Here is an 11,575-nt window from a genome sequence, read left to right as displayed (position 1 = left end):
ACTGTTACTGTGCTATGCAGTACAGCCAATCTACATAACAGCTTCTCAAGGACCACCACACAACAGCAGGTTTATCACACTCTCACCAGGTCATGCAATAACCTACATACATTGCATTTAATTCATTGTAATTTAGGGTCATGCGAATACCAGTCATACTGCAAACCTACAGCCACAACCACTGCTCATACTAAAGTGATTCCATCTTTAAACTACGCTAAGAAAGTAGTTCTCTCTATGTGGTGAGGATGTAAATAGACACACTTATTCAGACACATTTGTCAGCTCTTATCAGTCTCAGTAATGGCTCCATGCACAGCTGCTGACTCACTGACCACTTCCTCACAGAGGGATATCAAGAGGACTGGGGCAGTATGTTTGTGGATACAAACCATGTAGAGGTAACACAAAAACAAACACTGTTCTGTAAAGTGAAAATATGCTCAGGCCTATATATTGTTCAAAAAATGTATGTTGTAAAATCTCATCATGCATCATGTAATTTTGGGTAACATCTGAATTCCCTTTTGTTGCAATGAATATGGATGAAATAATCAACTACAGGTACAGTAACTGAAATGGAAAACTGATGACAGTGTCAACAAATTAAACTAAATAATATCAACATTCCTCTACAGTAGCTACTGAAATGGTGGGTGGGTGGACAAGCCTGGGGAAAGCCCCCAGCATGAGACAACCCTTTAGCTAATGCTATGAACTGAAACCTGAGAGCAAGTCCAGCATGCATCTCTCTCAGTGCCAAGGGTCATAGGGAATGAAAGAGGCTGAGATTTCACATGGGTGAATAGACAGACTGGATACTGGAAGACAGTTGCATTGGTAACAGAAAAAAGAGACACCGGAGGTTGTGAAGTATTGAGGACTGGCTTTGCATGGAACACAGTTCTTTTATTCTGGAAGTTATGCTGTCGAAGCTGGGGTCACCAAATAGGAAAGTGTGTTTCCACAGGAGGGATTACTGTCAAAATAGCAGGGGTGCCAGTGTCTGAGAGCTGTTCAGCCCACCTCAATTCACTGACTTCCTCCTATGGGGCAAAGGGGGTCAGTTCCTTGAATCCCAACGCCAAAGAGTGCTGTACTGTCCAGGGACCTGCAGGCCATCAGGGACAACCAGAGGACTGCCTTAAATAGCCCCCACAGCTGTGGGAACCAATCAGCGCTGTGGAGACAGCTCGTCCGCGTCAGGCTGGGCCTGAGCCTCAGCTGCTGTAGCACGGTCCTCACACCCCTCTGACTAGACTCAGAATGGAACACCCCTCGCACCCCTCTGTCCAGCCCTAGAGTAGACTAGCTCATGAGGCAATCACTATGCCGGGTCAGAGCTGACAGGGTGATGGTCACAGTTATTAATCAGTTAACTTCAATTAATATCTAAAGTTTTGTATATAACCACTGTGTATCAACATAATAATCAAAAGTAGGAGATCTACGACAATTATATTTGCTCTCAGAAGGTAAGCAAAATGCAGTGACATGTCTCAATGAGAACACAATAGTGGTGCAATTGAGCTATGTTGGAAATTACCTTGCTATAATTGGCTTGTCTGGCAAAACAGACAACACATGCACGTGAATAAGATGAGCTGAAAGCTGTGGAGTGGCCAAAGTGTCCAGTGAAGTGAGGTCATACTGAGGGGAAGCAGTGTCAGCCTGGACTAGACTCCTCTGGCCAGGCTGACATGTCGCGACCTCCAGTGACCTGTCATGGCCTTCTCTTCTCAACAGCTGTCCTTGCTTGAAAGGGTTAACTGTGGTGGTATACAGATAAGACCTTCCACGGGCCTTGAGAACACATTGTTAAAACTATTGAGCTTTTTTAGAATGGTTGGGTGTTGAGGCATAACTGAACTTGTCAACTTGTTTTCCTATACATGTATCTCTCTTGAACTACGTAACAATGACTGAAAAGACTACAACATCCGTGAAGAAGGTGCTGTCTCAGAGGCAGCTGTGGTTTGTATGTGCTCAGGTGTGCACTGCCACTGTGACAGGTGTTAGTCTCTGGCCAAGCCCGTTGCTAGGGTAGAGAGACCTTTGGAGAGATGACGACCATTAAAGGACTATACACCATTCTACACTAGAGTAACACATAATCAAAACATTTCTAGTTTGTGCTTTGCCTTTATTTAATTTTAACATACAGTATACCACTAGTATACAACACAGACACAAATACAGGTTTATAGGAACTCAAGGTGTTGTGTCATTGTTTCAAACCCTCTTTGCATTCCGGACCCTGACAAACCTTTGGGAGATTTTTCGGCAGGGCATAGGAGCAGGATCCGGTCCCAACGCAGGCGCAGGACTAAAAAGATCCCAGTTTCCTCTATATCTACTTACAGACACCTAATGTCAGTGCTATCAGCTAACAGGCACTGGCTATATTAAGGCCCCTGACAAGTGAGACCTGGCACTGTGCCCAAGAGCCCAGTAGAGCAGTTGACTTATCAATTACAAATAACTTTTCCATGATCCAAAGCTCTGTTCTGGGTCAGAGATTGGCACTGGTTTTCTCAAACGATGACCTAAAGCCATGCATCACTTAAGTATCTGAGATGTTTGTGAAATCTCACATATTGTATTTCATCTATGTGACAACAGTCAACTGTGAACAAAATGATGGATGACCATACTGTAGTAATGTAATCAAGTTCCCAATCTATCTCACAGGTATGTGATTTTCCTGTTTCCACTGCATGATCCCATTCCACATTTTATTTGTGTCTTTAGAATCTGAATCAAAGTAGTCCATGTTGGGCTAAATATTGTCTCTAAATATTTAGAGTTTCATCACCTGTACAACTCCTCTCCACACTTGAGAGAAACTGTCAGAGGTGGAAGTTCAGCTCACTACAATCTAAAGATGCACCAGATTTTACTATCAGCCGTCAATGCCCCCTAGTGGACATTGGTAGACAAGGTTCACCTTGAGGGAATGGGTTATGAGAAGGAAGAAAACATTAAGATAATGTGTAGATGGGTTTCAAAAGCTTTGATTTTGTTTTGTGTTTTATCCCATTGATAAACAACAAGTAATTTGGTCAAAAGATTCATACATACACTAAATGCATTTAAAGCACAATTATTTGTTTTTGTGTTTTATTCTAATTGAAGTTTAGAAATGATTTTAGTCTACTTGTATCCACAATCTTCAACAAAATCTCTGCAAAGCCAACCCTTTCTCACAGTCTTGGGGGCGGCACCATCTGAGGACAGACAAGTCATCCGTTATGTCAAGATAAACAGTATTTTAAAAGCAGTCAGCGATCAACATTGGCTGAAACTGCATACATGTTCTCATCGTTCTGTGAGAGTTTCTCTAATTCTTCAATATAAGTGCATATCATGAATGTGACTGAGATGACATAAGCCTGGTTATGAGGTCATAGACTGACTATGCTAATGAGATGGCTGACCTCTTTCTCCTGTGCTGGATCAGCAGTGGGCGGGTTGGTGCAGAACGAGGGGGGATCAGGTAGAAACTGGAAGTGGACTTCCGGGACAGTGATAGATGTAGGGGTGTGGCACACAGTGAGGAGCCTGGGGTGCGGGACCTCCCCTTGGGAGGTGATGATTGGGGGGTGTCCCTGCTCAGCCTGGCCTCACTGCAGAGTACCAGATGAACATGCATATTCATTCTGCACATCACTTCCCTTGTAAATAAAACTTCATTCATAAATCCATAACTTAGTGTCAACTTACTATTGTGCAACATTTAGGGGCTTGAAAATAATAAATATGTGTATAGATACCATGTACATGTAGAACTTACTTTTGACTTTGTGGGACCTTTCTCAACCCGTTGACCCGAAATGGTGTGTTTTCCTTGTCTTTTCTCTTTGCTGGATCATTGTGCACATTGGGGAGAGTGGTGGTCTGCATTGAAGAGCCCCCTTGATAGCCACTGCACCACACAACGTTGTTTTTGAATGAAGACAGGGATATGTTCCCCAAGGTGGCACTCTTATGTACTGGGACCGGGTGCCTCAGGATGACTGTATTGTTCCTAAGTCTCTGGCTCCTCCGTAGTGATTCCAATGAAGTGTGTGTTTGATGCAAAGGCAAGAGCTTTATGTCCATGTGAGTGAAGGGTGAGTATACTGTGCCACTTGCCTTATGTTTAGACAGATCCGTGTCCCCAGAATTCTGAGATGAAATTAGAATAGATAAAGCCTGGTCTCCAGATTCAATCTCAAACATGTCTTTTCATAAGAAAAAGCTACATTTGTAGCTTTGATATACAACTCACTTGATATGACCTCAAAACAGCATGGCAGGTGAAGCATAGCAGACCATCATCTTCAGCACTGTGGGAAAATCTGTTTCACTTACTAATATTTCGATTGGTGCTATGGTCAATATACTGCACCACAGGCTATAACAACCAAAGCAGGCTCACTTGTCATGATGAGACAGAGAAATATTAACAATGGAAAATGTAGATTTTATATCAATACAAAAATAATATAATACATCATTTTATTATAACCAACTGGAAATAAAATATAATGGTGCTTATGTGCTCTTACCTTGCAGGTGAGAACTTTTTACCTACTTCCTTCTGTTTATTTTCAGTTACAAATGAATATTGTTGCTCTAGGGAGTCTTCAGTTTCGCTGTTGTTTTCCCCTCTATAATCGTGAGGCTCTTCCTCGTAGCTTTTAAGCAACACCCATGTGTTCTGATTTTGACAGATCAGGCGACGCAACTTGTTGGTTCTGTATTGCTCAATGAACAGCTCAGGGTCGCTGTAATGTTGAGACTCGGATATGCCTATTACATCACATTTATTTTCAGCAGTTTCTCTTCTCAGATCCGTTATTGTTTTTCTTGAAAGTTTGCTTTTGGAGCAAAGCGCGTTCCAGTAATTGTATCCATCTTGTGACCAAGCACCGAAGGCATCATCACTACTCTCTGTCAGATCACAGTGATCGGCACTTTCATCGCCAAACTCCAGTAAATCTATGGTAGAATGTTTGCCCTCTTCTTCTTTTGCGCAACATTCGATATGTCGTTTCATGGCACTTTGGCGCATATTAAAAATAAATAATAATACAGATAATAAATTCGCGCGCATTAAGGCTTGTAGCCTATATGATTGTTCATAATATGGGTCCATATTGTTGCGTAGATAGCTTCAAAGCCGGTCACATGGTAACCACAGTACCCTAAGAAGAGCAGTATTGTCAATGCTATGACGCATGATTACTTTTTAGTAGCCTGATTTTGAGCACAGAGGACTTTTGGCCTCAGCTCTAAAGCTAGGCCATTTAGTGGTCAATTTGGAACACGAATTAATACAATTTATATTGAATGAGAAAGAGGTGATACGTTGTCTACAATAAATGTCAATAAAGTCGCCGGATTTGAAAGCTATACCTTGATCATGGCAGTTTGCTCAAATATTAATTTATAGTTTTAGGGTTAATATCCATTTATCCATGAAATTAGAAATAACTCATTGAATTGTTGAGTAATCTAACAGTAAAGAGGCGTATGCCTTGTACCCATTGATGGTAGTCAAGTCTTTTCCACTGTATTGAGAGGATCGCATAAATGGTCATTAAGGTTTTGCTATTCAATTAAGGGAATCTATACAAGATTCCCATTTGGACTACATCATTTTCACACTCCATATTCTGGGAGGAGTGTGGGTAGAGGGAGGAAGGAAGAAAGGAAGGAAGGCATGGAGGAAGAAATTAAAGGAGGAAAGTAAGAAGGAGAGGACCCACTTCCTAGTAGCCTACTAGACTAGACTATTTGAACGGAGCGCAAGAGACAAGACAGGCAAATTGGCGCGTGCGTAATGCGGATAGCTCCGATGTGGACGACTTCCTGGTCCTGAAAGGGGGAAAGCTGACATCTATCGCACATTTCGTGTATTTTATCGACGACGGCCTGATCTTGGAATGTGAAATAATCGCTTAGCTACTTCTTTAGCAAGTTTAAGATAAACATCAGTCTCCCACTTAGAGAAAAATATCAGGGGCTTCGTCCAAACCCGGACAACTAGCTAGCTATGGTCCATGACAGGAGGAGTGAGAAGCTTGCTAGCTAAGCCCATGGTAAGTCGCTAGCTGATCCAGCACAGCAAGCTAACTCTAGCTAGCTAGTTAGCGGCTAAGATAACTTATCGGTGCTAATGTTGCTATCGTCGATATGCGCTATCTGAAACTTATAGGATCCATAGCTAAATAGCCAACTAACTGACTGACCTAGTTTCATTTCACAAGGGGTATGAGCGCAAGCTATGTTTTGTTGTTGTTCACTGCCAGCTAGTTAGCAAAACACTCCTACTTTAAGCTAGCTAACTAACATGACAGCCAAGCTCCATGTTACTGCAGTCTGAAATATCTGTTGCTAACGCGTTAGCCAGTGAAATGCTATTATCGAGTTGGTAAACGTTTTAATAGTAGAAATAACGTAACGCTAGACAGCTTACTTTGTTGATTACTCAACTGTTAGTTTAACAGCTAGTTAACTTATGAGTTATTGTGTATAGGTAACTTGAATTAGCTTGATGGTTTGTTGTAATTGCTGTGTGCCTATCTAGCTAGCTGTTTGTCACGTCTCTTGTCTTGGATTTCAAGTCGTTGCTTGGTGCAGCGAAATTACTAGCTAAACAAACAACAGAGACATATCCAATGGCCTACCGTAGGCCTTATACAGCAGCTTATCCAGTAGCTAGGTTAGTGTCAATGTGAAATGTCGAATGTGTCGTGGCAGACTAACCTTTGTCTTGATGTTTTGGGTAACATGTGCTATTTGTTTTGGCCTGGCCGGTCCTTAGGGCCCACAAACATGTACGTGTCGCATAATTGCGTTCTTGCTTCAATCAGAGCGGTTGCTGAACAAATCTGCCTAAATACTCCTTCCAATCGTCTGACTTAAGCTTCTATTTAAAGCACTTGTTATTAGCTAGCGTTATATGCAGACATGTATTGCGCTCTCTGGTGTGTATGGGTATCATATGTGATAGTGACTGAAGATTGACGCAAGCTTTCCATGGCATTGTGTGTGTGTGTGTGTGTGTGTGTGTGTGTGTAGGGGAGAGAAGGAGGACAGGTGCAGCGTTCGCGGCTGTGGGCTCAGTGACTCTCTGTGGGCTCAGGATGGCGCAGGGGGGCCCTCAGCCAGACTATCACATCCTGCAGGACCTCAAGCAGCGCTTCCCCGAGATCCCAGAGGGACTAGTTTCCCAGTACCTTCTGCAGGTACAGTGACTAGATAGACATAGTCCATCATATTCTTTCACTGAAATACCTTGAGCTTTCACTAGACTCATCTACACATAGCCTACAGCTTTATGAATCTAGACTGTTTGAGTGCATATGCTAATCAATATTTTTTGGGAATTCTGGTAGCCTGATTTACTTGTCTCTCTCTTGGGTATAGAGCCATCTTTACACAGCTTATCCGCCATAAAAGCAGTTACATTCCACTATAATTATAAAAACATGAATTTACACAGACATTCTATTTCAGCAATTTAAGACGACATAACGTCTTTCCACACAAAAACAAACTGTGGGAAACAATGTATCTCTCGTGCACACACTGATGTAGGAAGCAGATGTTGCCAGTGGTTGATGTTGCACTTGTTCTTCAAAGGTAAACAAAAGTCAATATACAACTTTGACAACTTAGAAGAGTACAATAGAGGTGTAGGAGAGATGTCTAAAAGAAAAGGTGCCCGTTGTGATAAATATTTCCCCTGATCCACAGTTTCTGACTAGATCATCAGGATGAAAGCACATCCACTGCACAGCTGATAGAACGTGAACTTTAGCTTTGTTAATTTCCACTGACAAAATGCCGCTGCAGAGGCATCTCTGGTACTAGATGTTGAGGTGGTTCAGAGACACCTTTTTAGGATGGCTTTTGAATGCCTGGTCATCTTTACACAAAACGATATGACAGTACAGTGCCTCTGTGCCGTCATATCTTCTCAGTGTAAATATGGCTTAGAAAGATGACTCTAGTTCTAGTAGATACAAGTAGTACTTAGTAGCTGTTCTAGTAGTACTTAGACAGCCTCACTCTTAATTCCATCACCGAGCCTCTTTTCTCTGCTGCTCTCCTCCAGAACAACAATAACCTGGATATATGCTGCCACCTGCTGGCTCAGGAGAGTAACAGATACCTCTATGGGGAGTTCCACAGTCCAGAAGAGGCCCGTCTGAACCGGAACCACATGCTGCACATCAGTCTGGGCTACCCCCCCACGGAGGGAGGCAAGACCAATGGGGGAGGGCGCTCCCTGGTGCACAGCTCCAGTGACGGTCACATCGAACCCCCACGGGGCAGCTTCCCAGAGCCACTTTCGGCCCCCGCGGCCATGGCCCCCTCTCCAGGATACAACCCTTTCTTCATGAACGACCAGGGACGCTCAGCCAGCACTCCCACCCCCCCACCCACCATTCAGGGCATGTCCCCCACCTACTCCCCTCGCTACAACATGAACCCAATCACAGTCACTCTCTCCCAGAACCTGCCCAACGCCCCTCAGGCTCTGCAGATACCGGCAGGTCACTATGGCAACAGCGGGAATGCCCTCTATATCCGGCCCTCCCCCTCCCAGAGCCCACAGCCAAGCCCCTGGCCCTCGTCAGGGGCATCCGTGTATCAGCCGTCCCCCTACGCCACTCCCACCTACCCGTCCCCATATAGCTCGCCCCAGCACCAGGTCCAGCCTCAGCACCAAGTCCAGCACCAGGTCCAACCCCAACCCCATGTCCAACCCCAGCACCAGGTCCAACCCCAGCACCAGCAGTCCCACGTTTTCCTGCCCATCAGCCCCCCCACCCTGCCCTACCACCACCACCACCATCACCAGCAGCAGCCCCAGCAGCAGCCTGTCTCCTACCGACCCTACCACCCCAAGGGCTCCCTGAAGAACCAGATCGAGATCACCCTGGATGGCCCGAGGCCACGCAGTAACTCGCCTGTGCACGGCCCAGGGTCCCTCTACATGGCTACCAGTCCCTCCCCCAGCTCGCCCTCCCGTGGCATCAGCATGAGCGGGCCCCCGGGGCCAGCCTTCCACCCAGGGGTGTACCTGCAGCACCAGGGCCCCGCACGCCCCCGTCCTGCATCTTCACCCCAGCCGGCCAGCCAGGCCTACACCTTCAAGATCAAAGTGTCTCCCGGCCAGGCCCAAAGGCCCCTGGGCTCCTCTCCCGTGGCTGAGTCCCTGCTCAACATAGTGGACCAAGGGGAGCACCACGCCACCCCGGCGCCCATCCTGCCCATCTCTGCCCTACCTGGTAACATCGCTAGCCAGATCAACCGCATGCCCAGACGCTCCAGTTCTGGCTCTGATGACTATGCCTACACCCAGGGTAGGCACCCCTTATTACGGCGTCTGTGTGGTGTATGTTGTTTGCTAGTGTGTGCATTCTGTTTGTGTGCACGTATGTTTGTGCAGAATGCAAAGGTGTGTATGTGTGTGTTTGAACTCTGTGGTTGTATTCCCCAGCTCTCCTGCTGCACCAGAGGGCCAGGATGGAGCGTCTGATGAAGGAGCTGCTGATGGAGAGACAGAAGTTGGAGCAGCTGAAGACTGACGTCAATGAAATGGAGTATGACGCTCTCCAGAGACGCTTCAGAAGAGTCAACAGCACCAGCCTCATCCCCAGGGTAAAGCCCAGCTCCCTCAGGATAGAACACACACAGCACAGACAGATACGCGTGGACACACACCCACACACACAGAAATGCATACATACAGCTTTATACAGTCAAAACAAGTGAACAGTGAACCCATTGCAGAAGGAGGTTAACTGTAAACCTTGTTTGTCTATTTTTGTCTCATCCAAACTGCTGGTGTTTGTGTTCGTTCCAGCCAGAAGAGATGACCCGATTGCGCAGTCTGAACAGACAGCTTCAGATTGATATCGACTGCACCCTGAAGGAGACAGATCTGCTGCAATCTCAGAGTAGGTACACACACACACACACACACACACACACACACAGGTTTTTGAAGCATTATTTGAAAGCAGGATGCAAGATCTGTGTCTAGCATCACACATTTTGTTGACAAGCTGATATGACTTTATCAGTAAAGCTGATTGTCTTTTCAGGGAAGTTTGATCCGAAAGCCAAGAACAATTTCTATGACAACATTCAGCCCGGTCCAGTTGTGCCGCCCAAGCCGCCAAAGAAAGGTGAAACACTAATCTCTTTACAGTACCACTTAACAATGTATGGGATCTGCCTCTTGGTTTTGCATGCTATATTTTCATTCTCTCTCAAAAGCGCTCTCGTCAGTTCAAGACCAAAGCTGGAAAGAATTGAGTGACCGTGGCCAAAACTCAACGGTTGGCACGGCAACAGACATAGTTGTGAATTCTAGCTATTTCATCTCTTATCATTTTGAACAACAGCATTTGTATAGTAGCCTATTTAGTGGGAGGAGTATGTTTGGTGCTGTAATGCTCAGACGATGTGCGTCTCTTTGTCTCAGAGGTGGAGCGGAGCCCCAAGCCGGCTGTCGTCAGACCCCAGAGGGACGAGGACTTTGAGGGAGCCCAGTGGAACTGTGAAGAATGCACCTTCCTCAACCACCCTGCACTCAACCGCTGTGAACAGTGCGAGATCCCGCGCTACACCTGAACCCTGCCTCGCCCACACACCTGAACCCTGCCCCGCCCACACACCTGAACTTTGCCACGCCCACACACCTGAACCCTGCCCCGGCCCCTAGACCTGCCCAGATAGTCTTCACCCCCCTTCCCCTTTAAAATCCTCCACTCTTGTAAACTCCACTCCACTCTAATCCCCCAGTCTTGTGAACAAATCCTCACCCCGCCCCCCACATCCGTATATATGCCCCTCCCACCTGCTGAGGAAGAGCCACTTTACCAGGACCCCCCCCCCCCCCTGCACTTTGACCCTTGTTTCCATTGGAGGAAGGATGCTTTTACTGGAGGACAGTGGGAGACCGCGGGAGACCGTTACCGTGGCGATGGACGCAAAAGGGAGTGACGAGCAGCGGACCGGACAGTGGGTGTGGTCTACGAATGATCAAATGAGAGTTTTAGAATACAGAGGAGGATGAGCTGTGGTTTACCGAGTGAACATTCCGTGCAGAATAAGACTGCCTTGTTTACACGATTGACTGAGCCCATTCCCATAACCAATGGAAATACTTCTTACAGTGGGATGCCCCTCCCCATAACCAGGGCTGCACCCTCCCTCAGACAGTGGGACAATGCAATGGAATAGGGTCTGACTAATACTATGTAGACTTTACACTGTATCGGCTCTGTACAGGAGTCCCTTTCATTGAATGAAGAACACTAAAGAGACTTGCATATGAATATATTCCTGGTACTTTTATGCATATTATGCCACACACTGTATTCCGTGTTTAAAAAACAATGTTGATTTCCTGTGCAAATGCCTCAAGTTGCTGTACTTAATAAATGAGCTGATTCTATGTGACTGGCTGTTTGCACCTTTTGCATACTTTCTCTTCCCGTTTCATTTTGTGGTTATTATCCCCCATTTCCAAATGAACAGCGCACACTTGTTTTTCTTTTAATACCTG

At 45.7% G+C, this 11,575-nt stretch overlaps 1 protein-coding gene across 1 annotated transcript; it reads left to right on the top strand.

Annotated features, from left to right (window-relative positions):
- The first annotated feature begins 5,856 nt into the window (after positions 1 to 5,856).
- On the top strand, positions 5,857 to 11,469 carry tab3 (TGF-beta activated kinase 1 (MAP3K7) binding protein 3). The gene is made up of 7 exons (XM_083671674.1): positions 5,857 to 6,086; positions 7,069 to 7,235; positions 8,108 to 9,362; positions 9,500 to 9,660; positions 9,866 to 9,959; positions 10,107 to 10,190; positions 10,490 to 11,469. The coding sequence occupies exons 2-7, from the start codon at positions 7,134 to 7,136 to the stop codon at positions 10,636 to 10,638; spliced, it is 1,845 nt and encodes a 614-aa protein (XP_083527800.1). The 5' UTR covers positions 5,857 to 6,086; positions 7,069 to 7,133; the 3' UTR covers positions 10,639 to 11,469.
- The last annotated feature ends 106 nt before the right edge of the window (positions 11,470 to 11,575 follow it).

This window comes from Argentina silus (assembly GCF_951799395.1).
Source record: "Argentina silus genome assembly, chromosome: 6".
In the NCBI taxonomy this organism is placed as follows: domain Eukaryota; kingdom Metazoa; phylum Chordata; class Actinopteri; order Argentiniformes; family Argentinidae; genus Argentina; species Argentina silus.
The sequence above is the reverse complement of the archived record's forward strand: the minus strand, read 5'-3'. Positions and strand labels throughout refer to the sequence as shown.